Source organism: Aspergillus sydowii (genome assembly GCF_001890705.1).
Source record: "Aspergillus sydowii CBS 593.65 unplaced genomic scaffold ASPSYscaffold_3, whole genome shotgun sequence".
Classification (NCBI taxonomy): domain Eukaryota; kingdom Fungi; phylum Ascomycota; class Eurotiomycetes; order Eurotiales; family Aspergillaceae; genus Aspergillus; species Aspergillus sydowii.
Window position 1 is genome coordinate 2,382,029 of NW_024467861.1, and position 24,173 is coordinate 2,406,201.

General features: G+C 51.7%; 10 protein-coding genes across 10 annotated transcripts; 5 read left to right on the forward strand and 5 right to left on the reverse strand.

Annotated features, from left to right (window-relative positions):
• Positions 1–1,193: 1,193 nt before the first annotated feature.
• On the reverse strand, positions 1,194–2,783 carry ASPSYDRAFT_43115 (uncharacterized protein). Its single transcript, XM_040846593.1, has 5 exons — positions 2,366–2,783; positions 2,196–2,290; positions 1,782–2,144; positions 1,583–1,723; positions 1,194–1,526 (listed from the first exon to the last, which is right to left on the reverse strand). Exons 1-5 carry the CDS (start codon positions 2,757–2,759, stop codon positions 1,476–1,478), a joined length of 1,044 nt encoding a protein of 347 aa, XP_040705010.1. The 5' UTR covers positions 2,760–2,783; the 3' UTR covers positions 1,194–1,475.
• Positions 2,784–3,607: 824 nt separating this feature from the next.
• On the forward strand, positions 3,608–4,914 carry ASPSYDRAFT_56569 (uncharacterized protein; the record flags this gene model as incomplete). Its single annotated transcript, XM_040849237.1, has 4 exons — positions 3,608–3,718; positions 3,785–4,029; positions 4,086–4,506; positions 4,579–4,914. 4 exons carry the CDS (start codon positions 3,608–3,610, stop codon positions 4,912–4,914), a joined length of 1,113 nt encoding a protein of 370 aa, XP_040705011.1.
• Positions 4,915–5,015: 101 nt separating this feature from the next.
• Positions 5,016–6,248, reverse strand: ASPSYDRAFT_148182 (uncharacterized protein; the record flags this gene model as incomplete). Its single annotated transcript, XM_040841789.1, has 4 exons — positions 5,016–5,046; positions 5,101–5,291; positions 5,340–5,966; positions 6,039–6,248. 4 exons carry the CDS (start codon positions 6,246–6,248, stop codon positions 5,016–5,018), a joined length of 1,059 nt encoding a protein of 352 aa, XP_040705012.1.
• Positions 6,249–6,751: 503 nt separating this feature from the next.
• ASPSYDRAFT_43126 (uncharacterized protein) lies at positions 6,752–8,314 on the reverse strand. Its single transcript, XM_040846594.1, has 4 exons — positions 8,016–8,314; positions 7,824–7,967; positions 7,707–7,777; positions 6,752–7,653 (listed from the first exon to the last, which is right to left on the reverse strand). The coding sequence occupies exons 1-4, from the start codon at positions 8,187–8,189 to the stop codon at positions 6,888–6,890; spliced, it is 1,155 nt and encodes a 384-aa protein (XP_040705013.1). The 5' UTR covers positions 8,190–8,314; the 3' UTR covers positions 6,752–6,887.
• Positions 8,315–9,014: 700 nt separating this feature from the next.
• ASPSYDRAFT_29706 (glycoside hydrolase family 13 protein) lies at positions 9,015–10,895 on the forward strand (the record flags this gene model as incomplete). Its single annotated transcript, XM_040844679.1, has 3 exons — positions 9,015–9,504; positions 9,556–10,318; positions 10,367–10,895. The coding sequence occupies 3 exons, from the start codon at positions 9,015–9,017 to the stop codon at positions 10,893–10,895; spliced, it is 1,782 nt and encodes a 593-aa protein (XP_040705014.1).
• Positions 10,896–11,128: 233 nt separating this feature from the next.
• Positions 11,129–11,698, forward strand: ASPSYDRAFT_87763 (molybdopterin synthase catalytic subunit; the record flags this gene model as incomplete). The annotated part of the gene is made up of 1 exon (XM_040851895.1): positions 11,129–11,698. The coding sequence occupies one exon, from the start codon at positions 11,129–11,131 to the stop codon at positions 11,696–11,698; it is 570 nt and encodes a 189-aa protein (XP_040705015.1).
• A 124-nt stretch (positions 11,699–11,822) lies between these two features.
• ASPSYDRAFT_87764 (SCO family protein) lies at positions 11,823–12,869 on the reverse strand (the record flags this gene model as incomplete). The annotated part of the gene is made up of 3 exons (XM_040851896.1): positions 11,823–11,944; positions 12,016–12,340; positions 12,426–12,869. The coding sequence occupies 3 exons, from the start codon at positions 12,867–12,869 to the stop codon at positions 11,823–11,825; spliced, it is 891 nt and encodes a 296-aa protein (XP_040705016.1).
• A 153-nt stretch (positions 12,870–13,022) lies between these two features.
• On the reverse strand, positions 13,023–17,655 carry ASPSYDRAFT_130803 (uncharacterized protein; the record flags this gene model as incomplete). Its single annotated transcript, XM_040840565.1, has 3 exons — positions 13,023–14,631; positions 14,692–15,616; positions 17,533–17,655. 3 exons carry the CDS (start codon positions 17,653–17,655, stop codon positions 13,391–13,393), a joined length of 2,289 nt encoding a protein of 762 aa, XP_040705017.1. The 3' UTR covers positions 13,023–13,390.
• A 2,974-nt stretch (positions 17,656–20,629) lies between these two features.
• ASPSYDRAFT_146522 (uncharacterized protein) lies at positions 20,630–22,294 on the forward strand (the record flags this gene model as incomplete). The annotated part of the gene is made up of 1 exon (XM_040841631.1): positions 20,630–22,294. One exon carries the CDS (start codon positions 20,630–20,632, stop codon positions 22,292–22,294), a length of 1,665 nt encoding a protein of 554 aa, XP_040705018.1.
• Positions 22,295–22,396: 102 nt separating this feature from the next.
• Positions 22,397–23,354, forward strand: ASPSYDRAFT_805660 (uncharacterized protein). Its single transcript, XM_040851048.1, has one exon. The coding sequence runs from the start codon at positions 22,498–22,500 to the stop codon at positions 22,996–22,998; it is 501 nt and encodes a 166-aa protein (XP_040705019.1). The 5' UTR covers positions 22,397–22,497; the 3' UTR covers positions 22,999–23,354.
• Positions 23,355–24,173: the final 819 nt, after the last annotated feature.

Sequence of the window (24,173 nt, forward strand, 5' to 3'; positions counted from 1 at the left end):
AAGTGGGAACGATCTAACGATTGTGAAAAGTTGTGAATGTGCACGAACTTTTAACGCCAAGTTTCTTCGCGATTCGTCCTGCCAAATATCCTCTGTACTCTGTACTACCGATTGGACGGGTGACACTGTCGATCTCCGCCATCTCACTAAAATACTCAGTTGATTCTCACTCTTCACTCTTCAGGCAGAAAAGAAGAAATAAAGCAGCCTAACTGCCCTCGAGTTATTCCTCCCCGTCTCCACCTGTGTGCCACCCATTCTAATTTAACTCCACTTCCTCCTTTAAGCTCGAGAATGCAGTAATTACACGACCCCCTAGCTGCAAAGGCACCGTAGATTTCCTTCATCCATGCCACTGAGACTTAGTTAAACGTCGGGAATGTGCTAGGTGAGGAGCTGGCCTACTTGATGGAGAACCGACAAGGTTGTGGACTTACCCGGCAGAAGCGATAAAGACACTGGGTTTGCCGAGAAGAACTATCAGGAGCAGACTCCTATTGCAGTTTGTAATATCGAATACCGGCTTGAGCTAAGGAGAGAAGAGGTCATGAGGATTTGAGTGTAGCTTTTGCGGATAAGGAAACAGACAACGCCGCAATTTACGGGTGGTAGGTATATTGCATTATAGTTAAACTTATACATGCACCGCTCGCTAGTTATTCATGGAATCGAGAGACAGGATAGCTAAGCTAGCCCTATCACCAGATCTCTGTGCACTTACACGCAATATTCCGTAGTGCCAATGTATGATCTAGGTGTAGGTGCGTGTCCCCAGCGTAGTGTGACCAATTTAGTTACCTAGTATGCACAATTTGTGGCTATCACTGATGTCGTTGTAAAGATTGTGAAGTGCCTCCAGGTGTAATATACCTTCACGCACATCATTGTCAAGATACGGTACCTAAGTACGTTGATAGTCAACATCCGGGTCAAAAGAGGGACTCCTACACCCCCTCTCGACTCTCGATTTCCTCTTCTCTCCATACCACTAGACGCGCGAGAGGCTTTACAGTCCAGGGCCCATGGTTGCTCCTTCTTTTATGACATCCATGATCCATGATCCTGTTCGGGAAGGCGCCATTTGAGTCGCTTCCACTTGGGTACTCGGGGCCATTGACTCGGATACAATTTGCATCCTTCCTCTATTGATGCATACACTGTTCGCACCACACCGAAATAGAGCAACTACTCGTGGCCATATAAGGGCAAAACATCACTCTGCATGGGTTTACTTGCAATCCGAGGGTGATACCTCAAAATCAGGTAGGAGCCTTTACGACGTGCCCTCCCCACAATACGAAAGTTGACCCGTTAGCCTGTCCAATCACTCAGTGTACCGCAAATATGAAGAAATTCGACATATCCATAATCAGAGCAAGAAATCTACCTAATAAACATAATTCATGAATTCCCAAACAAGTACTTTACTATTAGTGTACACGCCCCCGCCCGTCCGCCGTGGAATAATGGTGTCTCTATGGAGATTCCATCTTAGTGACTGAAATAGTCCTCAAGCCGCAGATATCCTAATGATTGAGTCAGCCCAGACCCCGAGTAAGTCTAGAATTCCAGATGTACGCACCCTTCGCCGGTTAGTAAAATCGTTATACAGCCGTAGCCAGATGTCGCGTGCCCGGCAATCACTCTCGTCGCCGGGTTCTAGGTTGCTGTCGCAAGGCGGTTGATATTCGTCAAGTGTATCGTCTTCAGCTCTGTCCCAGGGCTGGTTTGAAGTTTGGTCAGCTTCGTAATCACCCAGTTTATTAGTAAGGAAATAATACCTTTGGAGCGGGCCAGTCAGCGAAATGGACTAATTTTGCTTCATGTATGGCCTTATCTGGATCCCATTCTTCCCTCTGGCCGCCGAAGTAGGAATCATGGGTCACAGACCGGAACTCGCTGCTTAATAGTGCGTATTGTCGGTGAGGGAGAGCAAGGGAACTGTTTCCATATATCTTCTCCATAATATTAATGTCGTACTCGTCATGGTCTGCTTTGGTGACTGCTTTGGTAATGCGGTCAAACTCGTGGGATGGTTCGGCGAGTAAGAGTAGCGGTGTAAGCGCCGTATTATCGGGGTGAAGCCAGTACGCCCTGGGCATCGCGACTGGGGTAGGTGGACCCAGGAATAACTCGTCCATGGACTAAGTGCATAATCAAAAGACTGCTCCAAATATCTAAGTTGGCGGACTTACCTGGAGAACAGTAGAATCCGAGTCTAGGACCAACACGCGGTCATACTCGGTCTGATTAAACGCGAGAAGCTTTGGGTAATTCTTTTCCCAGACGACTAGCCCCGTCATTAGTTGGCATTAATCTGCAATCTGCAGACTAAACGGCAAAGGGCATCGATACACAGACATACTGTTATCGTGGTTCTCGATGGGCACCAGTTTCACATTATGCTCATCGCGTGCTTTACGAAGCAAGTGGGTCTCAAAGGAAGAATCGCCCTCCTCAACTAGAAAGCTGCTCGGGTGCATCAACACCCGGTCTGGCCTAGTTCCCAGTCGATGGAGAGCCTCGAAGATCAGGATCGAGTTGCACAGATGAACCTCATCTGTGGCATATTGGACGTAGGCGAAGCGAGACCAGTCTTTCGCGGGGACGAACCTGCTGAGTGGCCACGCGCTGGACGGTAGGAAACCTGATGTTGGAAATCCGGTTGGTAATCGCAGCAGCGTTAGAACTTGTACCAGGAGGAGAAGAACGATGGCCGCTGTCACAGCGTTCATTACTCTGGACATGATGAAAGACATGGTGTGTTTTTTGTGGTGCCAGGCTGGGAATTGACAGTCATGTTGGTGATGGATGGGAGGAATGTACGGACTCTGTTTGCTGTCAACATCTGAGTATATTGTGAGTGAAGGAATGTCTAATCTACAAACTATTTTGTGAAGATGCATAGGTAGGGCTACTACTATAGGCAATGAATGTGAATAGGCCTTCATTAAATTATGAATAATTAGATAACACTGTGGCTTTTACCAAGAGAATTAATTACATGAAGGACCCTCTGAACCAGAATTCGGTGCTCGCACTATCCGGACTGTCCACATTGGCGCATCACCAGGGCCCATTCCAAGACAATTGGTGGCTGTGACCCCCAGTCTTGGCGCTGAGTTGGCCCTGATTCCTTGCTTAATTTAGGCATTTTAATTCTGGTGTGACCACTGTGGGGAAGAACGGGGATGTAAATCACATCTCATCGTGGGTGCCTGTACAAAGATCCGTACTCACACGGCGCATTATCCTACAACACTTGTCCATGGCTCTGTTAATATTAGAGTACTCAGCAGCAGTACCAGGTTTTATCTACTACTAGGGACGCCTGTTTTCTTTTCCTAATACTTAAAATATTTGACTGTGCAGACCATGGGTATAACAATATGTGGGGAATAGTTTATCACCAAGATCCACGCCACTGCACGTTGTCTGGCGCTGATTGGGCACTGCAAGTCATGACCTCATTTTGGAGAATAACTTATACGTAACCGCATGCCCACGATGATATATAAAGCAAAACGGCCGTCCGATCGTGGGTTTCGACTTTCGATGGCTTTTTTTAGGTTCAATCATAGCAACTCGTGCGGAAAGTAAAAAAAAAATGGCATCCCGCCGCGACTCCTACAACCAAGACCAAGGCCAAGGCCAGCATGTTTTACTGACAGGCGCAAACGGCTTTGTTGCCTCGCATATTTTGTTAAGGCTGCTTGAGGTACATACCCTTAATAAAGCACACCCGTGGATAAGTAAAAACTCCACAGACTGACTGTTTGCACAGCGTGGGTTCACCGTGACGGCTACGGTACGATCGCAGGACAAAGCCGACGACATCATCAAGACACATCCGGAATGGAAGGACAAAATCAACTTTGCGGTTGTCTCCGACCTCACCTCCCAGCAGCCCTTTGACGAAATCTTCGATAATGCAAAGCAGCCTTTCACGTTCATCATCCACGCGGCGTCGCCCTTGAAGTTTGATGTCGAGGATATTGAGAAGGAAATGATCGAGCCTGCCACTAAGGGGTTCGCAGTATACACAAAACAAAAACAAAAGAACATGGTCACTAACACCGGCACAGAACATCAGAAATGCTCAGAATCGCCCTACGACACCAAGACACATACCTGAAACGCTTCGTCCTCCTTGGCAGCGCCGTCTCAGTCCTGAACTCGTTCGAGGACATGTCCCGCGAGGGCCGCCCGTACACCGAGAAAGACTGGAACCCTGTAACGGCCAAAGAAGCGATCGACCGCAAGGACGCGGTGCTGGGGTACAATGCCTCCAAGACACAGGCGGAGCAGGCGGCATGGGAGTTCATGGAGCAGAATAAACCGGCATTTGATCTTACGGTTATTAACCCCGATGTCACGATCGGCCCCATGATTCACCCCATTGAGGGACCCAAGTCGATTAACGAGACGAATCGGTTTGCGATTGCCAGTTTTATCGATGGGACGCATGAGACGGTTGAGGATGTGCGGTTTCCATTTTATCATTACGTACGTTTTCTCTTATCATCTCCCTTCCCGCCTATCGTTTAAGTAGCCGAAGAGAGTGACTGACAGCAACAGGTCGATGTCCGCGACGTCGCAAAAAGCGCTGTCGATGCGCTGACCAACCCCGCAGCAGGAGGGCAGCGGATTCTACTCGTATCTGGACTAATCACGCCGCAGCTCGTCGTGAATACGATCCGAAAGCATTTCCCGGCGCTGAGGGAACGCGTTCCCAAAGGGCTCATTGGGCGGATATTGCCGGAAGGGGTGCAGCCAACAGATTGGAAGAAGAACACTAGTCTGGATATCCTTTCCCAGGGGACACCGGACGAACAGGGCCGGTGGATACATATTGAGCTAGAGCAGAGTATCAAGGATACGGTGCAATCGATGCTTGATCTGGGCCTTGTGTAATGGTTTTCTTTCTACTATTTGTTATATCAGGTAGCGCGTCAGGGCCGGGTAATGCGAGACTCATAACAAAGGTTGAATGATTTATGACGTTATGTAAATTTTTATCTATTCTTAAGGACAATATTCATGTACCTTTGGACCGGTTAATTACGGAACAACCTCCATTTTGGGGAGACGTCGACTTACATGCTCATCCCTACCAACGCCATAATAATACCCAACACGCTCTCGCGCGGGACGACGTGGTTGCTCCGCGCCCAGCCCAACCCTACGATAATGCAGGTTTTAAGCTGTCCAATTACTGCGCCGCTAACGGCTCCAGCGGCATCAACGATGTAGAACTGGGACAGGTTCACCATGCAGGCCAGTAGGCCGCTCTGTATACGGGTTAGTGACGTTCAAAACCGCAGGACAGATTCTAGTACCAGCAAAACCATGCTCCACATTGATGTCGGGACAGACGACACCGCAGGACTTGCCTCCGCCCATGGAATAGCACACAGGAGCAAGCACGCGCTGATAGGTGCCTGGTTCAGAAGCAACTGCATGCTGCTCAGCTCATACCGTTTATGGTAATGCCCGATCCAGACAGTATATATCGAACTGGCGCAGACGGCTATCAGTGCAAAAATTACGCCGTGCGCTGTGGTCGTGGTTCCATTCTCCGCTGCAGGGAGTGAATCATAGTATGTGACGACGCCGACACCAGAGCACAGCAGAACCAATGGCAGAAGCGCCGCGCGGGGAATCTTTACCCGGAAAAGCATGTAATTAAGCAGCGCCACCACTGGTGTTAAGAGGAGGCGCGCTAGCTGGTGGAACATGACCGAGGAGTGTGCGAGCGACAGGTTTTGTAGTACGACTTGGATAGCCATGGCGGCTGCAATGGGGATCATTTGTATGAAACTAATGGGTTTGGGGACAAAAGCGCCGAAGAAGCGAAAGGAAGCGATCCATAATGTCGCGCCGGTGATAAAGAAATGATAGCAAGCGAGGGAAACTTGACGGTTGCTGAACGAAACATCCGACATGATGGATTTATTTGTGAATACCTTAAGACGGTTAGCGCGATCGACGGGGGATCAGCTCTAGGAAGCTGTGGAAACAATGATAGGGGTGCGCACAATGCCAACTGTTGAGGCAACATTCAAGGCAGTCCATATCAAAAAGCGGGCATTGCGACTCAGCGGAGCCTCCTCATTATCCTCCACGGGCTTCTTCAAGTCGGTGTCGTACTCGTCCACGGACGAGATGGACGATACCGAGAGGTTCTTCTCGGTGGTGAGGATGGTTTCTTCACTGCGGCGGTCTGAGTTGTGTGGTGGATAATGCATAACGGAGAGAAAATTGAATGAGAGTCCAAGACAAGGACTGAGAGCATGACTGAAGGCCGGGAGCAGCAACACATGGTTATTTTAAAGGGAACAGGGGAGACAAAGGGTTTTGGGCAGTCAGCCGATGGAGCGACTAGAGTGACATAGCCTCAGCACTGGGGCCCCATCCACCAGGAAGCACAAGGCTGCAAGCTGTTCACGCTCGCCGAATGAGCGCTCAATGCAGCCGTAAGCGAGGTGCTGGCATTGGTTCATGTCACCTCAGCTGCGCTGACATATCACATCTGGAGCCGATCCGAGGATCGAGCGATCATCACAGGCTGGCATTACAGCCATGCTCAGGCAGGGGGCCCAGACTGGGTGTTCTGTGCGGCGTCTGCCGAGTCACGGACGCTGCTGTTCCTGGCCGCTCTTTCCGGGGGATCGGACGCTTTCCCACTGTTGCACCACCGCACTGGTCGACTCACCTGGACTCGACCCACAGGAACCGGTTCATTCGCTGGGTGTTACATTAATCGAGAGGTCGTATTTGCAGAGTTTCCTCCGACTTCCGAGTTATTTAAGCAAATACGATTATTCTATGGCTCCAATATGCTATTAACTAACTGAATGCAGAACTCCCCAGTCCCCAATGGCCGGCTACCCCACCAGATACCCCCTCGGATACTGCAACTCTCGTGGCTTGATCTCGCCCTTGGACCATGGAATAAACGAGGTGTTCCACTGCGAATACACCGTCTCCTCGCCCGCAAGCAGCCGCTGCAGGTTCATCCGCGTACTGTACACCATATTCCACGACTCCGCCTCTCGCCACTCGTCCGTTGTGTAGTTCTGGATATCCGACGATCGCGAGTTAGGCCCAGCCGGCTTGAAAGTGCCAATGACGTTCGGGTAAACCCCGAAACAACGGATCTGCTGCCGACCGTTTTTACCTCCGCAGAGATCGCCCAGAGAATTGTCCACCTCCGCACTCCGCTCGAGCGAAAGAGCCGCAAGGATCTTCCGTGCTCCTTCATAGGTCACTGCATATCCATACAAACAGCAACCATGCCCTGCCCGAAAGACAAACCGCGTAGAGTCGATAGAAACCTCTGGGTGCTGCTTTTTCCAGTCGTCAGTTGGCCCGATCGGCCCCTCCCATGGACCCCGACGGGAGACATCGACAGTAGTTGGATCGTCGGGAATCGCATAGAGTTCCGTCTCATTCTTCCCTTGCAACGCGGCACACCCTCCAATCCAAAGAAGATCCCAGTTGGTGCCGTATGGCTCTTTTCTTGGAGCTTTGTGATTGTCGGAGAGCTCGCGGACCCCTCTAGCGATTTCACGCAGTTGGGGCCTGATCGACACGTCCCAATCGGCATCGTCCTCCATTATTAGGGCCGTCGCATATCTATTTTCAACCACGCTATTTATCTGTTAGCACGTTTTTATAACAATTTACGGGTGGTTAGAACGTACCTGCGCAGTGCGTTCATGTGCGCGCGCCAACATAAGACGACAGTGTAGGGGATGTCCGGTTGGTTCATTCCCTTGCTGTATTAGTACATACCTCCGTGAACATGAGAAAGTAACTACCTGTGGAAGGGCTTTTTGTGATACGTCGCCCGGTCGAACGCCCTCTAGCCATTCGACCTTCATCCCCGAGACCGAGGCAGCCAAGGAGAGCGAATCATGCTTGTCAGTGCGCTCTTTGAGTCCAATGGCATAAATGTGCTGAAACTGCAGGACGTCAGTAGATGATCCTTAGTGTTCGGTTTCAAAACGCACCCCTAATGTCTCATTTTTTATTCGCTCGAACATTGCGTTCTCTAGGCGAGACCTACCCGCGTGGATTAACTTTCTGGTCGACTGGTAGCCATCCTGTCTGTTGAACAGAAAAGCAAGGGCCACGCAGGTACAAAATAACACTACCGCCGTCTTGATTAGCTTGAAGCGAGTCATTGTGAACATAGATGCGAGGATCGAAAGATGCCCGTCTCACGCAGATAGAGAGTTGTCATCTCCTAGCTCTGCGGACTGGAAATTTGGTTATGATCATTTTGAATGGGATTGTGTGGGCCATCTATACTACCTTCATAGTCGCCTACCAAATGCGTTGTGCTTCAAGCATTCCGAGTCAGCTGCCGACGGCGAAAGCAGCTCCAGAAACCTCAAAACAGCCTCAGGCACAGTCCAGGAACAAACTCTCATAAACCCACAATTTCCATTTTTAGCATTGCAGGGCCGATCCTGCATCATCATTGGACAAAGCTTGGGGTGCCACGCCTGCCGAATTTGGAATGGCCCGAGCTTCTTTCCGTTTCCGTCATCTCACACCACTCATAGAATTGAAACTTGATCAGATCATCAGACTCATTGAATTGAAGACACTCTGGAGCCAGAGCGGGATAGATTCGCAGGTCTTGTGATTAAGGCACCTCCGCCCTCATGTCTATCCCACCGTCGCATCTTGTTCACGGTTCTTCTAGATATGACGTCATGATCAGCACGTCCAGACAAAGTGAACTTCTGTCATCAAATCGAAGACTGTCCCGGTCCTTTCTCAGGCAGCCTGTGGGCCAGTGTCTTCAACCACGTATCTCACTGGCTCTCGACTGACTATGGAACGAGGAGCAACGACAGCTGGCAACTTGGAGAGGGGTATGTCCCACTCTCTCGTGGCTAACCCCACGTTACCCCTCCATCCAAGCCCGACCTTTCCTTGTTCTTGTTCTTACTCAATCCTACTCTGCATCTGAGCCACAATTCAAGCTACATTGAACCGAAATGGGCTCGTTATCGGCACCCGTCAAGCCCCCCAGCGACATCCACCGCGCCTGGTGGAAGGAAAGCTCCGTCTACCAGATCTGGCCTGCATCCTTCAAGGACTCAAACGATGATGGCGTCGGCGATATTCCTGGCATCATCTCGAAGCTCGATTATATTCGCGACCTCGGCGTCGACATTGTCTGGCTATGTCCGTCCTACAAATCACCCCAGGTAGATATGGGTTACGACATTGCGGACTACTACAGCATCGCAGACGAATATGGTACGGTCGCAGATGTCGAGAAGTTGATCAAAGGCTGTCACGACAGGGGAATGAAACTCCTGATGGACTTGGTAGTGAACCATACCAGTGACCAGCATGAATGGTTCAAGAAGTCACGCAGCTCGAAGGATAGCGAGTTTCGCGATTGGTATGTTTGGAGGCCACCTCGTTTCGACGAGAATGGGAACAGGCAGCCTCCGAACAACTGGGTGTCCCATTTTCAAGGTACTCGCTCTCAGTTATTTTTTCCAATTCCAGACTGCTAACTTGACTCAGGGAGTGCCTGGGAGTTTGATGAGCCATCGGGAGAATACTACCTACATCTGTACGCCACTGAACAGCCTGATTTGAACTGGGAGAACCCTGCCGTGAGAAAGGCAGTTCATGATATTGTGCGCTTCTGGCTCGATAAAGGAGCAGATGGCTTCCGCATGGATGTCATCAACTTCATCAGCAAGGATCAGGCGTTCCCTGATGCGCCAAACCAGGATAAGGATGCCGTGTGGCAATGGGGTGACAAGTATTACGCGAATGGCCCTCGTCTTCATGAATATCTGCAGGGAGTTGGGAAGATCCTTAAAGAGTATGACACATTCAGTGTTGGGGAGATGCCTTTCGTCAAGGACACCAACGAAGTGCTAAAAGCCGTGCGCTACGACCGGGATGAAATCAACATGATCTTCAATTTTGAACACGTCGACATTGACCATGCTCCATACGGCAACAAGTTCAAGCCTGGAAGCTGGAAACTTACTGACCTGAAAGATTTCTTTGAACGCTGGCAGGTTTTCATGTACAACAACGGCGGCTGGAACGCTCTGTACTGGGAAAACCACGACCAGCCTCGATCGATTGACCGCTATGTCAACCCACCTCAGGCTCTCCGACAGACGGCCGGGAAGATGCTGGCTACTGTTCTGGCTTTGCATTCGGGTTCTCCGTTCATTTACCAGGGCCAGGAGATAGGAATGGGCAATGTCCCTGTAGAGTGGGGAATGGAGGAGTATAAAGATATCGATTGTTTGAACCACTGGAAGGGGTATGTACACCTCGTCCATACGTTAAGACGATACTAACAAGACTACAGACTACTGGAAACCAAGAAATTCGATACCGAGGCACAAACGATTGCTAGACAAGAATACCAGAAGAAATCTCGCGACAATGGCCGCACACCAGTGCAGTGGTCTGCAGCACCCAACGGCGGATTCACTGGAGCAAATGTGAAGCCGTGGATGTCCGTCAACACAGAGTATAGCCGAGTCAACGCAGAGGACCAAGTCAAGAACCCTCAGTCCCTGTACCACTACTGGGCCTCGGTCTTGAAGCTCCGAAAGAAGTACCTTGATATTTTCGTTTACGGAAACTATGAGCTTGTCGACCGCGATAGCCAAGAGGTCTACGCCTACACTCGGGCATACGACACCTCCAAGGCTTTGGTGTTGGCGAACTGGACAGACCACGATTTGTCGTGGAATGCTGCAGCACAAAAGATAGATAAGGTCAAGGAGGTATTGCTGGATAGTTATGAGTCTGCGAGCGCAGCTCAGGGAAGATTCTCGGGTGCACAATGGACACTCCGGCCGTACGAGGCAGTTGTGATCCTGCTACAATAGATAGTCCTAGATCTAGACAGACTGGCTGCATCTAAACAATAAACCGTCGGTAGCATTGTTCCGCAGAACAGGTCCATCATTATTCATTTTAGCAGAGTGGCCACTCAGGAAAATACCTACATTCGCAAGGGAACTTATCAGCCGCAGCCTGAGGCAACGACATACTCCAACCTTCCTCAAGGATCCCCTCACCAACTTCACAAAGCATTTCGAACAAAATCAACTAATTCACCATGTCTTCAACATCGCAACCCCAAGACACGACGGATACTGAATTACTTCCTCCACACCTCGACCCCCAAACCTACCCACGAACCCTCACAACAACCCACGGCCCCAATCAGTCCCCCATCCACCTCGAACTCACCTACACCCCGCTTTCCCCCACCACGGCACTAAGCACAATCTCCTCGCCCTCAAGCGGCGCAAATGTCCTCTTTCTCGGCACGACGCGCGACACATTCGAAGACCGCCCCGTCGCGCAGCTCTCATATACAAGCTACCCGGCGCTTGCGCTGAAATCGCTGAACCGGATCGCAACGGATGCGGTGGGCGAGTTCGGCCTTGGCGCTGTTTACATTGCCCATCGGCTGGGTGTTGTGCCTGTGGGTGAGCCGAGTATTATTGTTGCGGTTGGGGCGGGGCACCGTGGGGAGGCGTGGAGGGGGGCTGAGAAGGTGCTTGAGGTTGTGAAGGAGCGCGTGGAGATTTGGAAGAGGGAGGAGTTTGTGGATGGGGGGATGGAGTGGAGGGAGAATAGGGAGAGGGATTCCAGTGGTAGGAAGAAGGAGGAAGCTACATAGTCTCATAAGGAATTCAGGGTGGTTTGTTGATTGGAGAGTTATATAGTACATGGCTTAGGTGGCATAGTACATTGGGAGGGTTTATAAATACAACGATTATAGTATCGAAACCGACAACTCCGGTCTAGTCCTTCTTCAGAGGCTTTCCTTCTCTCTTCCAGTCGTTAATATGCTGCATGATTGTGTTGGTCGCGGACTCGGGCGTGTCCTGCCGTCCGATACATTCGACAAAGTCGCCCTCAGGATCTACCCATAAATTAGCACCACGCATCGCAAAGCCAAACTGGCCACTAGGGTAAAAAACCAAAAGGACTCACCCATAAGATAGAAGTAGATACTGTGATCAACCAAATAGTCCTCGCCCGGCTTCACATCGCGCGGCGTACTGAAGTAAACCCGGTAGGCCTTGCATACCTGCTTCACCTGGTCGTATGTCCCCGTCAACCCAACAATATCCTTATGGAACTCCTGCAGATAATTCCGCAGCACCTCGGGTGTATCTCGCATGGGATCACACGTAATGAACACCGGTACAAAGACATTCTCTCCACCATTGGCCTCCTTCACTTTATCAATAATCTCAGCCATCTTGTCCAGCTCGTCGGGGCAAATGTCGGGACAATGCGTGAAGCCAAAGTATACCTGTCACATTAAGCTCCCAGTTAGCGAGTCCAAATCCCCATCCTCGGCCTTTTAAATCTGCCATGCAAAAGAAAGGAAGACGTACAAAAGAATATCTCCCCTTCAACGCCTCTTCAGTGAAAACCTCCCCATTCAAATCCCTCAATACAAAAGGACCTCCAACCTTCGGCCTCCCAACACCCTTACTCATCTCCGCAATTCGTTTCCGCTCGAGCCTCTCCTTCTCAACTCGGAAGTAAACGATCATTCCGCCGCCGGTAAGGACGAATAGCAGTGCCGCCTTCCAGGAGAACGGGCCTGTGGAATTGCGCGCGCGCAGCTGGCCCATGGTACGGGCTTTGGCGCGGAATGTTGTCGTCGAGAAGGCGTGCGATTGGAGTTGTGTCCTGAACGCCGGAATTGATGTTGATGGTGTTGTGAGTCGGGGGACATTTTTTGAGAGCTGGGTGCGGGTCTGCGAAGGAAAGAGGGACGACGGGCGAGAGGCGCGCGTAAGGGCCCGTGTTAAGGACCGAATTGGAAGGGACATTTTTGGCGGCTTTCGTTTGTGAAATTGGCGTCGCACAGGTCTGTAAGTTGGAGAGTGAAGCTTTCTCAGTTGCGGGTTTGAGCCGGAGATCTCCAGATGCGCTTGGTTGGGTTAGTTGCCGCCTGAGGCGGATATACCACGTGACTCATATTTGGCTTTTGGCCCATTCTGGTACAGAACTGAGCATCTACTTTGCGGAGAGTCATTGAGAGGACTTTTAATTTGAGACATATATCCACGGTCGTATCATCACTAGAATTACAATATTACTCCCGCTTCCTGCTCCCGAGTCTATGCTGCGATATAATCAACGAGTCAAGTGACTTTGAAAGGAAACGCGGCTGGAGTATGCAACGCACAAGTAATGGAAAGAGAATGAGAAAGACAACGAAAATAGGTATGCCCGCAGTTAAATATCGGCAGCGCATATTGACCAACCGCATATCGCAAATTAGAGACCAAAATGAAAAAGTGAAAAAAGGAAATGGAACGGTTTGTCCGAAAATCTTTATGTACGTTGCTCAGTGCACACTTCTGCTCGCCTGGCTGGCACGGCTTGCCCGGCTAGGGGTTGTTCGAGGTTCCTCCTCTTCGAGGACATCACTGAGGCGCGTTGGATGGCGATGACGAGGTGTCACAGAATCCCAACCAGAGCCGACGCCCCATCCGGCTCCGCTGTAATCAACCGACTGATCATAGCCAGCGTACATGGATCCAGTCGACGGCGGCATGGTACTCGTCACGTATCCACCTTCGCTATCTTCGAACGACCCTTGCTCGTACTCCTCACTCTCATCCGACATGGGCCGAGGATAAACCATTTGGCGACCTTGCGGGTTCTGCTGGTAACCATAGTCATCGCCAGGCTCGCTGCTACCTATGCTAGGCTCACGTCCGGAGGTAGTCCGGGGAGGGTATGTGCCCTCTGGCTCGTAGTAATGGCCAGCATAATGTCCCTGGCTCTGAGGAGCAGCGGAAGAAGGCGCCGGGGCATGGACATAACTTTCATCAGACTCGTGGACAGGTCTTTGGGCTTCCACGAATGGGTCGGTTCCCATGGGTGATAGCGGTGTTTCTCCGTACAACTGGTCTGAGGTGCCCTTTCCGTCACCTCCAGTGTAGGGGCCTTCTCGAGTTGGTGGGCGGCCTGAATCCCGTCGAGGAAGCCCTGCGATCATGGGCACTACTTGTACTCCGCCGACCAGGGTAGGCTCCCCGTTGCGAAGGGAGTTCGTGCGGTCCCGCTCTTCTTGCTCGCGACGTCCCAGTTCTTCCCAGGCTCGGCGAGCCTCCTCCTTTGAGATTTGGAGCTCGCGGCGCATCTCTTTGAGCAAGTCTTCGGCACGGGCCTTGTCACTTTCGGCCTTTTGAGCTGAAGTTGCCGCCTCAGTCCGGGCCTGGCGCTCTGTTCGGATCTGTCTCTCAAGCTCGCCCTGCAGTTCTTTGGACTTTTCTTGTTCTGCACGCGTATCGAAGAACCATCGTTGGAACTTTCTCTCGGAGGATGCGCGCAGGCGCTGCAGCTCCACAACAGCATGGAAAAGGTTAGCACCGGCCGCACTCAAGTCGGTCACTTGGCGGGCCATTTGTTGACTGAGGGGATCGCGTTCAAGCGCGTCATTATTTTGCTCCAGCTTTCGGATCCAGTAGCTGGTCAATCCCTCCCAATGAGATGAAAGAGTTTCCCACCGTTCAAACGCATGTGGAAATCCGACACGTCGGGGCTGCTGCTGTGACTGTTGAGATTGGGGCTGAGTCGCTCCTGGCTGGCCATCCGGAGGCGGGCCCTGGGGTGGCTGGGGTCCGAGTTTGGGTTGCGNACCTTGCTGCGATGCAAAGGGGACAGAGGTGACAGGCTGTCGAGGCTGGGTTGCACCGACAGGTATCTGCGCCTGAGCTTGAGGGTCGCGGGGACTCGTTGGAGATGGACCCGCAACATTAGATGCAATACGAGGCTCTGTCGCGGTTGGAGCTCTTGGTGCAGCTCTTCGCTGCGTGGGTCTTTCGCCAGCAACGCCAGCAGGGTAGGGCTGTCCAGACGGCTGAGACCTGGCTTGCTGTTCCTGCTGTAGCTGTCTGCGCTCAGCGTCCTCCTGCTCCCGATCCTTCGCTTCTTGTTCTGCTTTTCTGCGAGCTTCTCTGTCCCGACGCTGTCTCATGATATCAGTTGGCGTACGCACACCGCTTGCAGGGTGTGTGTTGACGGGAATTGGGCCTTGGGCCGCTCGGGAAGCGCCATTCTGACTCCTTCCATTGCCTCCAAGCCCGGACACGGCAGGGCCACCTACTAGGTCAGACATGGACGCATTCACTTCGTCCCAATCGGGGGTAAATGGAAATGGCCTTCGGATTGCCTCCTCTAGTGTCCAGAGGATTGCAGACGCTGTGGTATGGGAAACCTGAGTGGATCTGCGAGGCCAATACGATCCGGTCGCTGTCGTCGGAGGGTTATCGTCGAGTGCGGAATCGCTATCTTCACCCTCGTTTTCTGTTCTCGTTTCCGATGGCGCTGGGCGCGGTGCGGCAAGCTCGCGGGTATGTTGAAAAGCAGGTCGTACAAAAACTGGGATTGTTTGCTCTATTTCAAACGGGCGTCCCGACGCATCTACCGAGCCTGGTCGTCGAGAAGAATACCGCGATGTTCTCCGAAGTGTACGGGGGTAGTTGTCGAGAGCGCTCGAGGGGCGATTAGACGGGTAATTAGTTTGATTAGGAGCAGGATTAGGAGCAGCCTGCTGCTGGCGTTGCTGCGAATGGGTCGTAAACGTAGAAGGGTCGTGAACGTCGTAGGTCTCGTCAAGCGTACGGTGGGCTTGGTGATACACCGCTCTGGTAGGCAGTGGTTGAGTTGGAGGTCGATGAGGCGACAATGTGAGAATTGAGCCTCGGAAGATAAAGCGGCTTGATGCAGCTCAAGGACAACTTCCGAATTGAAAGCTGCCGGTCTCTGTCCTGCTGGGCCGGTTTTGGAGAGAAGCAATAATAGGTAGTTGATGAAGCTGACGGCGCCCGGAATGTGGATATGGATGTCGCGAAAGTAGGGGAATTGAGGAAAGCGACCCCCAGTGTCCTCGAAAGGGAGGACAGCTCAGAGCGCACCGAGGCCGAAGAGGAATTGTGCAGTGGCTGGTCGAATGAGCGTCTCCGTTGCGGAATTACGATGGCTGGGGCACAAGCAGCTGCACGATGGGCTCCTGCTCCGAGACCACAACGAGCACTCGAGAAGGCCCGCGGTGGTCATAGAGCTGAGCTGACCGAGCTCAATGGCTGCTAGAGGGTAGAAGACAGCCGTGAGAAGACCGTGATCGTGAGAGCGACGGTGTTGGCGAGTTGGCGAGAAGTTGGAGATGAGAACCAGAAGGAGGGAGAGCCAGCCGAAGGTGAGAGAATCGGTAACGCGACCGTCACGTAATATTGGGCCGCGCCGATATCACGCAAAATGTGCCCAACTATTGAAATAATCGTAGTTACGGGCGCGTATTGTAATAAACACTTCCTTCAAGTGTCGGGTCTGCAGAAGGAATTCCTTCGAATGGATGTGCACTCAATTGACCAGGTTTGCTTGACAGGTCACTTTGCTCGGTCATCTCGCTCAGAAATTTTCCACTTTATATAATTATATCCAAGGACTGTGGATTAGGCGTTGACTGAGACCCAGCAAGGACCGGACTGCCTTACCTCTCCAGGCCAGTCGCCGAACGCACGGAACAACAGAGCATCAGGCGATGATGATGTCTGATTTTTACACACAAGTTACGGAGTCGAGATTCTTGCGACCTCACTCCGCTCAAGTTACTCGGGGTGTGGTCAATGCCCTCGTCGAAGGCGTCAGCCAGTTCATCGATCTTCCAGCCTGATGAGCTGGCAATCCACGCACCCAGTCACGTTATAGGACGCCTGTCTGCATCGCAGCATTATAATTCTACCCAAGTATCCTAGGTTCTGCTGTTCTAATCCTTGTTATCCAGGTCAGAACCCACGACTAGCTTTTCCCCCCTCTCAAGGTGATGAACGATGGACTCCACACATATAGAGCATTTCCAAGTCTGAATAGCACGAACCTTAGGATGATTTGAATTGAATAATCTCCGCTGAACGAGGATCCCAATGACATTCACGCCTTTGTTTACATCTTATAATTAACCGGTTGCCTCTTTGGAGCGCCACAATCAAGGGAGAGCCGTGGATCGTATACCAACCTCGTCGCCTCCCAGTCAACGATCGAACGGAGACCAAGGCAGGAATCGGAGTCGCGGCAATCACCCGGCGGGAACCATCGCGGACCAACAAATCACCAGGAGTGGTCGTCCGTAAGGGAGTTCGCCTCTCAGGACGCTCATTTGGTCTTAGACACTTCGGACAGTACCTTGCAGCCATGTCTCATATCTGGCACTCTGGATCCGTCCGCGATTGGCCTCGTCCACCCAGAGCTCGGATACTCCCTTCCCGTGTCTATTTTCTCGTCAGCCTCAGCGCGCCTAAAAGTCAATTCGTTGGCTTGCCCTTTTGGGAATACGCGGTTTCTCCTTATCGCCGATGATCGAGCTGGAGAGAACGAAACCTTCATCAAGAGTTCGAGAGTACGGGAGTACATTCGGCCATTGGGGTAAACTTCTCGGCATCGCCGGGCTGGCTGAGCCTATTTCCTCGCCCATTCGCTCACCGAGTCACCGAAGCCACTACCAGACTTGAATACAGATGGCTGCATACTCAGGAATGTGGTACTAGGAGTACTGAAGAGTTCGATGAGCTTTTGCGGATCCGCGGACGCAGTTCTCGCAGACATCCCGAAGGCGTGGGGCTAGCGGATGTCTGAGGTGCAGCCGGAGGTGGAGCGAGCCGCCTTGATGTCTTTTTGCGATGAATTTGGAACGCGATGCATGCGCAATTGCGCATACATATGCGCGAGAGCCGTGAAGAATGTTCTGCCTGAACTTTTTCTGTTCCAACTTCCCCGGTACTGCGATTGTCTGCAGAGTTGTATATATGGGGCGTAGTAGTTGATCTCAATAACAGGCGCTTTGCAAGTACGTGCATACAACATGAATATCAGGTATCCTGACTAGTGAGTAATAATTACGTAGAGCCCCGCTTATTCGCCTAGTATTTGAAATGTTATTCTAGGTACAATAGTGGTGGGGAGCCAGGAGTGCGGGCTGAGGGTCTCCGGATCCATAAATCGAATTTATAGATGCCAGCAATATTGGACATATCTCCTCGCGCAAAACGCCAATCCACAGAACTGAGATCAGGCGGAGGGGTCGCAATTCGCAAACAATTTTGGAAGTATTCTTGAGCCATTTGATCGACCATAAAAATGTATTATAAGCTCATTGGGGTCGCTCAATTATTGAGCCTCGGGGAAATATATATAGTTTCGTGGGAGGTAGATTTAGAAACCCCGCATTTTCTGTATTTAATATTCATATCATAAACCATCCAACTACTTTAATATTGTAGAAAGTACTGTTTAGAGTAGATATTAAAGTGATAGCTCTACGTTGAGCAACGGTCAATGACAGCTGTATACTTCTCCCGGGCGAACGGTGACTTAAGGCTGAGATAGAGCCAGATAGTTATAAACTCAATAATACTGAGCATTCATTCCAGAAAACGCCTCTCCGTCGGCTTGGAGCACTGGGCAAGTTCCTGTTTCCCTGTAAATGATAATACAGCATATCCTTCCCGAATGCAACGTGTTCATCGCTTATGCGGTGATTTGTGCAACACCCAGCCTGATCTGATCTGTGCACATCTCGATGCTCGAAACTGGGATCTATGTTGATTGCTGACTGGGACATGACTTCCTGCGGAAATTTCCTGCGGTAGGTGGCCAATCGGTGTTATATACCGGTGTCTCTGCCGCAGGGTGGTACAATCACCAACATGTTCCTCGCTTACTGTACCAGGGTCCCTAGCTCTGTACGGATATGTTGTACACACATTCCGGAGCATCGGGCCCTTGAAAGTCAAACACTGATCCAGACGTACGATGATGGTGGTGTATTCGGATAAACTTGGTACTCGAAGGCCCAAGCCAACCAGAGGCCACTCGTCCAATATCCGCTCGACGGCCAGCACTAACTCCAAAAAGAAGTACGTACTTTGCTGGGCGTGAACTAGTTAACCTTTCATGTTTTATGCGTCTATTTGTAAGGTGATCAGCATGCATAAAAGTAATAAAAGTAAAACTTATGGGCCGTGCATGCTGCTAACCGTCCTCTCTTACACCAGTTACAGACACCTGCAGGATGAAGAATGTGGGCAATGCACCTCTGCTTCCCCGGGCGACCCGGTGGGATCTGGACTCGCAATGTGCACGTTGCCCTGAACTTTGGCCACGGGATGTATTGCGACGGGCCTGCGATGGTTTGGTAGCATCATACGCAGTGTTGCTTGCTCGAGCGCAGAACCAGACGGGGCCATGACTCGCTGCGCAGGATCAGACTGAGTTTCTACGGGAGCTCGGTCCGCTTAAGACGCTGGAGCCTTGAGTAGATGTTCCTGAAAGGGGAAAACAAGGGAATCCTTGTCCAATGGCCAGGGCTGGACCCCAAAGACCCAGAGCCAAGCTGGTGGGATGAACTTCCTGGCCTCAGGCTGAGAGACTACATAATCACAGTGCTTTTGTACACCCGTGAAGAGTTCCTGGCGTCCATGTGCTGTTCTATTGGCGGGATGTGTGTATACGCAGTTGACCCATCAGGCGTCAGACAGTGTTGAAACGTCTCGGAAGAGAAGACAAAGCTTTGCGATAGGTCCGATTTCAGATTGAAGCCGACAAAAAGAGGGCGAATCAGTTGGAACGAATGATGATTCCGTATGCAGAGTGGTTGTTCCTGATTCTTCTGGCCTGATGGGTCTGTATCACAGCAACCGGATGGACTCGAGAATGCGGGTCTCTCTGCTTCTCTGGGCTCTTCCTCGCGTTCGGGACACGCCTCTTGAGGCGCCGTCTGGGAGGTGGACAAGCTTCAATGGGTTACCGCGAGTGTCCGGACAATGCGATTGCGTCGAGGCCGAGCGTTGTGATGGCTCACATCTGCCCGCGCGTCTCCAGTACTTCGACACTCCCCGCCCACAACTTCCTGGTTCGCAGTCGCGCAACGGCACAGCATTGAGGATCGATCTTGCAGTGCTTCTGCAGTCTACTAGTCGGACGGTCGTACTTACTAGTCGATAGTATTTTGCCATTGCAGATACCCCGGCCACCCCAGTCATCACCACGCCTGCTCCAGTTGACAAGAGCAACAATGCAGCGCGTTCCCAGCTCTCGTCGAACCGGCCGAGCTGAAGTATTCCAATCCAAGGCAGCCGCTGGAATACTTGCTCGAGACTGCCAGAAATGGCCAAAAAGCAGCAGGAAATCCAGCAATCAGGAAAGGTCGCGGATCGGGTTCCGACTCCTTGCAGCAGTCTCGATCGCCTTGCAGCAGCCTCGACCACGGCCATCCCTGGGGAAGGAGATCATGTAAGGCCCTGCTGCGTCCTGCTGTCTGTGCTCGAGCTTTGTTTACACGACGCTGCATTGGCATGCGTCGGCGGCTCCTCTCTGGCTCGCCACCTCGACATTTGGATCTCGTCTATAAACACATCCCCAGTCACCCCGCCTGCTCCTGTCCATTCCTCATCCCCTTTTGATCCTTTGTCCCTTGTCTCGTCCCTCCTTCGCCGTCCCTCTCGTCTACCGGCACTCCCTCTGATGCCCGCTGCCTGTTCCACTACCGCTACCTCCAGTCCAGTCGTCGGAATCATAGCCCATGGCTAACGGATACTCTCGTCTGCCCGGCGAATTGAACGCTATACCCAAAAGCCGGAACAGATCGCAGACCACCGTCGGTCTGCCGCCGACCCCGTCGCCGCAGAAGAAACGCGCCTCCTCCTACTATCCACCCCGCGGCTCAGACTTCCAAGACGAGAACAACCCTGACCCATTCTACCTCGAACACTCCCTGACCAACACTACCGGCAGCTGGGGATCTTGCCAACAGGGCCTCCGCAATGCGAGACCGGGTGAAGATATCCAACAGTACTTCATGTTATCCGTTGTGAAAGCTGGTACAGACCTCCCTGTTCCACCTGCAGCCCCTCGTACCATCAGGTCTGAGGCCAACATCGACCGCTCCACGCTTTCTGCTGTCGAGCTCGAGCACCAGCTCGGCCTTCAGCAAATTGGGACCCAGCCGTGGGGAGATACAAGCCCAGAACCCACTCCAGACCTAACACCGAGCAGTTCATTCTCTTCTAACTACTCTACGCATATCTATCCAGAGCCGGTCGTTAAAGCTACCGAGCAACTCTCTCTACTCTCCAAAAGGACACAGGATCGTGCTGTTCACAGCACGCATCCTTTCACCTTTACGCCCTTGAATCGGTCTCAAGTAACCCTAGCTACCGAGCCATCTTCTCCAGAACGCGATACCAGGTCTCAGCGTTCGTTGCCAAACAATTCATCGGAAACCGTTATCATGCCTCCAAAGAGCCATGAAGCTTCATCCCTCCGTGGGAAACCCCTTCCGTCCCTGCCAGCCGCTCCACGCCCTAGTACTGCACACCCATCCAAGAAGCAGCCACCTAGTCGGCTGGTAATCGAGCCTTCTATGATATCACCTCCCAGTCTTATTAACCCAGTCACCCTGGAACCTCACCGAACGCATTTCGACCAAGCCTTGTTCATCCCCGCCAATGAATGCCCTAGCCCAGTGCCTAGTCCGGGACCACCATCACCTTCGGTAGACCGTCCACCAACAGTGCCCTCGACAAGAGAACGACCTTCAACTTCTACGTCTGAAATGTATCCCGAGCAGTCTGTCTGGGAGTCTGACTCCGACAACGAGGACGGGGACCCCAGGTCCTTGTCTCGGAAGCCGATGGATACTTTGAAGAAGGTTCGTAGTCGGGTACAGTTGCGGGTCGCGAAGTCGAACCCTAAGCTGCAAAATAGCCCAGCTCAGTCGAATCACGCAGCATTGGAGAAGTTTCAAACAATGCCAGACCACCCTCCACATGAGCGTTGTCCAAGTTCAATGAAGACTGCTGTCCAAACCCGGACAGGACGAGATATCCTGCGACCAACAGCCCATCAAACTCTCCGCCTCGTTGCCCCCTCGACTACCTCTTTGGTGAATCCTAGATCCCGCCGCAACAGCGCTAAGTCTCAGACTTACGATATCGACCGTTCGACAGCAGCAGCAGCAATCCAAGCGAAATCTCGCCGGCGCCAGCGATCCACCAGCCCAGAAACCTCCATGTCTGCAGAACGCGAGAAGATGTGCACCTTCTGCCGTGAAGAGCGGTCCGACAAAACAATCCATCAAAGCCTAACCCTATCTCGCCCGCCGCTCTATAAGCGCCTCTGGGAATCCTTAAGAGTCCTCGGCTGCCACGGCGATATTACGCCTCCTCGGCCTCGCAAAGCGTTGTAATAGTTTTCTCATTTCCTGCCAAAAGTCCGGGACGGCGTTGGGTTGATTTATACGGTCTATAACTGGTTTCGCCACATGGCACGGTGCATTCGCTGAAACGATATCAAACGACTATGTCTCTCTTTTATATTTTGAACTAATGTCTTATGACCCATTTACGGAGTTGACAATGGGATCAGGATGACTTATGACTCCGGCGCTGGATGTCTCATTTATGCTCAATGGGATCCATAATTCGCCACAAGATTCAATGCGGCATGCAACACTCACTCATGCTACGAAGCTTTCGTCTTTCTTTTTTTTCTTATTTCAAATCTCTCTGTCTTTCCGTCTCTCACTATCACTCTCACTATCACTCTCACAATCACTCTCTTCTGGTGCTATGGTTTCTAGCTACTCTCACAGGAGCTGAACTCCCTGATATGTTTCCTTTTTGTTATCTCTACCTGAACTACTCTATACTATTTCCTTACTCCTTGTGTCCCTTAGGACCAAAATCAAAACCAAATACTTTAAGACTACAAAACTCCAAATCTGTAAATACGCCCGACATCCCTAATAATAGCGTATACATTCAGACTCAAGTCCAGAACCCATCGAGAATGCTGGGGAATGGAATTCCACGCTGCTACTACCACCCACCTTCATCCTACCTGGACGATCTCAGGCATACCGTATACGTACTCGTGAATTTTCAAAGGTAACCTGACCAGACCTAGCCCTATCCAAGCCAAAAGGATATAGAGAAGGGTTCGACAGCCACTCCCGTCTTGACTCTTGACTACCACGTCCGTGTGTTCACGGGGTTGTTTTGTTTTGTTTTGTTTTGCATTGCTTTGTCCGCTTGCCCCTTTGCGTGGATCCTATCCCTTGGTTCTTGATCTGCGGCGGGTGTTAATCCGTAGTTCCGTATCGTCGACTCAGGCCTTGGTAGGGATGGCTGAGACCCTATAGGTATCTAACGTACTGAAGTACTACTAGTACGTTCCTTCGTACGTAGCGATCAAGGCGGGACTTGAGGTGGATTCCCTCCCCTCCGCGGACGCTACTGTTATTTTCCGGGACGACGAGCAAGGCCCTGGTTTACTTGTATTGACGATTGAGTAATTGCTGTGGCTACGGCCCCCTTGGATAGGTGGGTTTTATTATCCTTCTCTGTGAAGGAAGGTTGTTTCTTTCCTCCATGCCACGAAACACGTTGAACTTTGAATACATTATGTAGTCCTAAACGAGCTCACTGTATATCATTAACCACCCGTATTCTCCTGGGAGACGGAAGCCGGCATGGCCCAACCCAATAAAGTTATCCACAAGGTACGCTGCAGATACGCTGCAGAACTGCCCCAGTTCACATCCCGGGACTCATCGCTCGCGTGTCCTTTCTGCAGTCCTGCCCCTCCATGGCCCATGCAGACTTCAAACTCCCTGGCGGGAATTTCCTCGCCCCATCCTTGCTGGCCTCTCGGCCGCGGATGCTGGGCCGCTTCCAGAGATCGCGAACAGCAAGGGCCAGTGGCCCAGCATTGAGAATATACGATGCGCGACGCGACGCGGTTCAGTCTTATGTAAGTAGTTGCCTTGGAAGCTGAGTGGCCTTGCAGTTGATGCCTGGACAATGGTCCTGCAGTCTTCGCGATCAGATCCCCGGACTGGGTTCCCCGACCCTTTCCCCGACCCGCGACGCAGGAGGTGAGGCGGCTGCTGCAGACCTGCAGTGTTGCATTGCCGCGCATGAAGAATGCGCATGCACAAAAAAACTTTTTTTTTTCTTTTGGGATTTACGCTGGGCTGGTTCGGGGCTGAGGCCTGGCCCGGTCTTCGGGCTCCAAGAACTGGCAGCTGGGAGTGCTGGGTACCCGAAGCCCAGGATAGTAGACCG

Bases quoted from the DNA above. Each gene is read 5' to 3' on its own strand.
- ASPSYDRAFT_805660 (XM_040851048.1), top strand. From the start codon at position 22,498: ATGTCTCATTTATGCTCAATGGGATCCATAATTCGCCACAAGATTCAA.
- ASPSYDRAFT_43115 (XM_040846593.1), bottom strand. From the start codon at position 2,759: ATGTCTTTCATCATGTCCAGAGTAATGAACGCTGTGACAGCGGCCATC. The intron at 2,291-2,365 runs GTATGTCTGTGT...TGACGGGGCTAG, and splicing joins CATCGAGAACCACGATAACA to TCGTCTGGGAAAAGAATTAC. The intron at 1,724-1,781 runs GTATTATTTCCT...ACTTCAAACCAG, and splicing joins CTGACTGGCCCGCTCCAAAG to CCCTGGGACAGAGCTGAAGA.
- ASPSYDRAFT_43126 (XM_040846594.1), bottom strand. From the start codon at position 8,189: ATGACTCGCTTCAAGCTAATCAAGACGGCGGTAGTGTTATTTTGTACC. The intron at 7,778-7,823 runs GTAGTTACTTTC...TAATACAGCAAG, and splicing joins CACAAAAAGCCCTTCCACAG to GGAATGAACCAACCGGACAT. The intron at 7,654-7,706 runs GTACGTTCTAAC...ACAGATAAATAG, and splicing joins CACATGAACGCACTGCGCAG to CGTGGTTGAAAATAGATATG.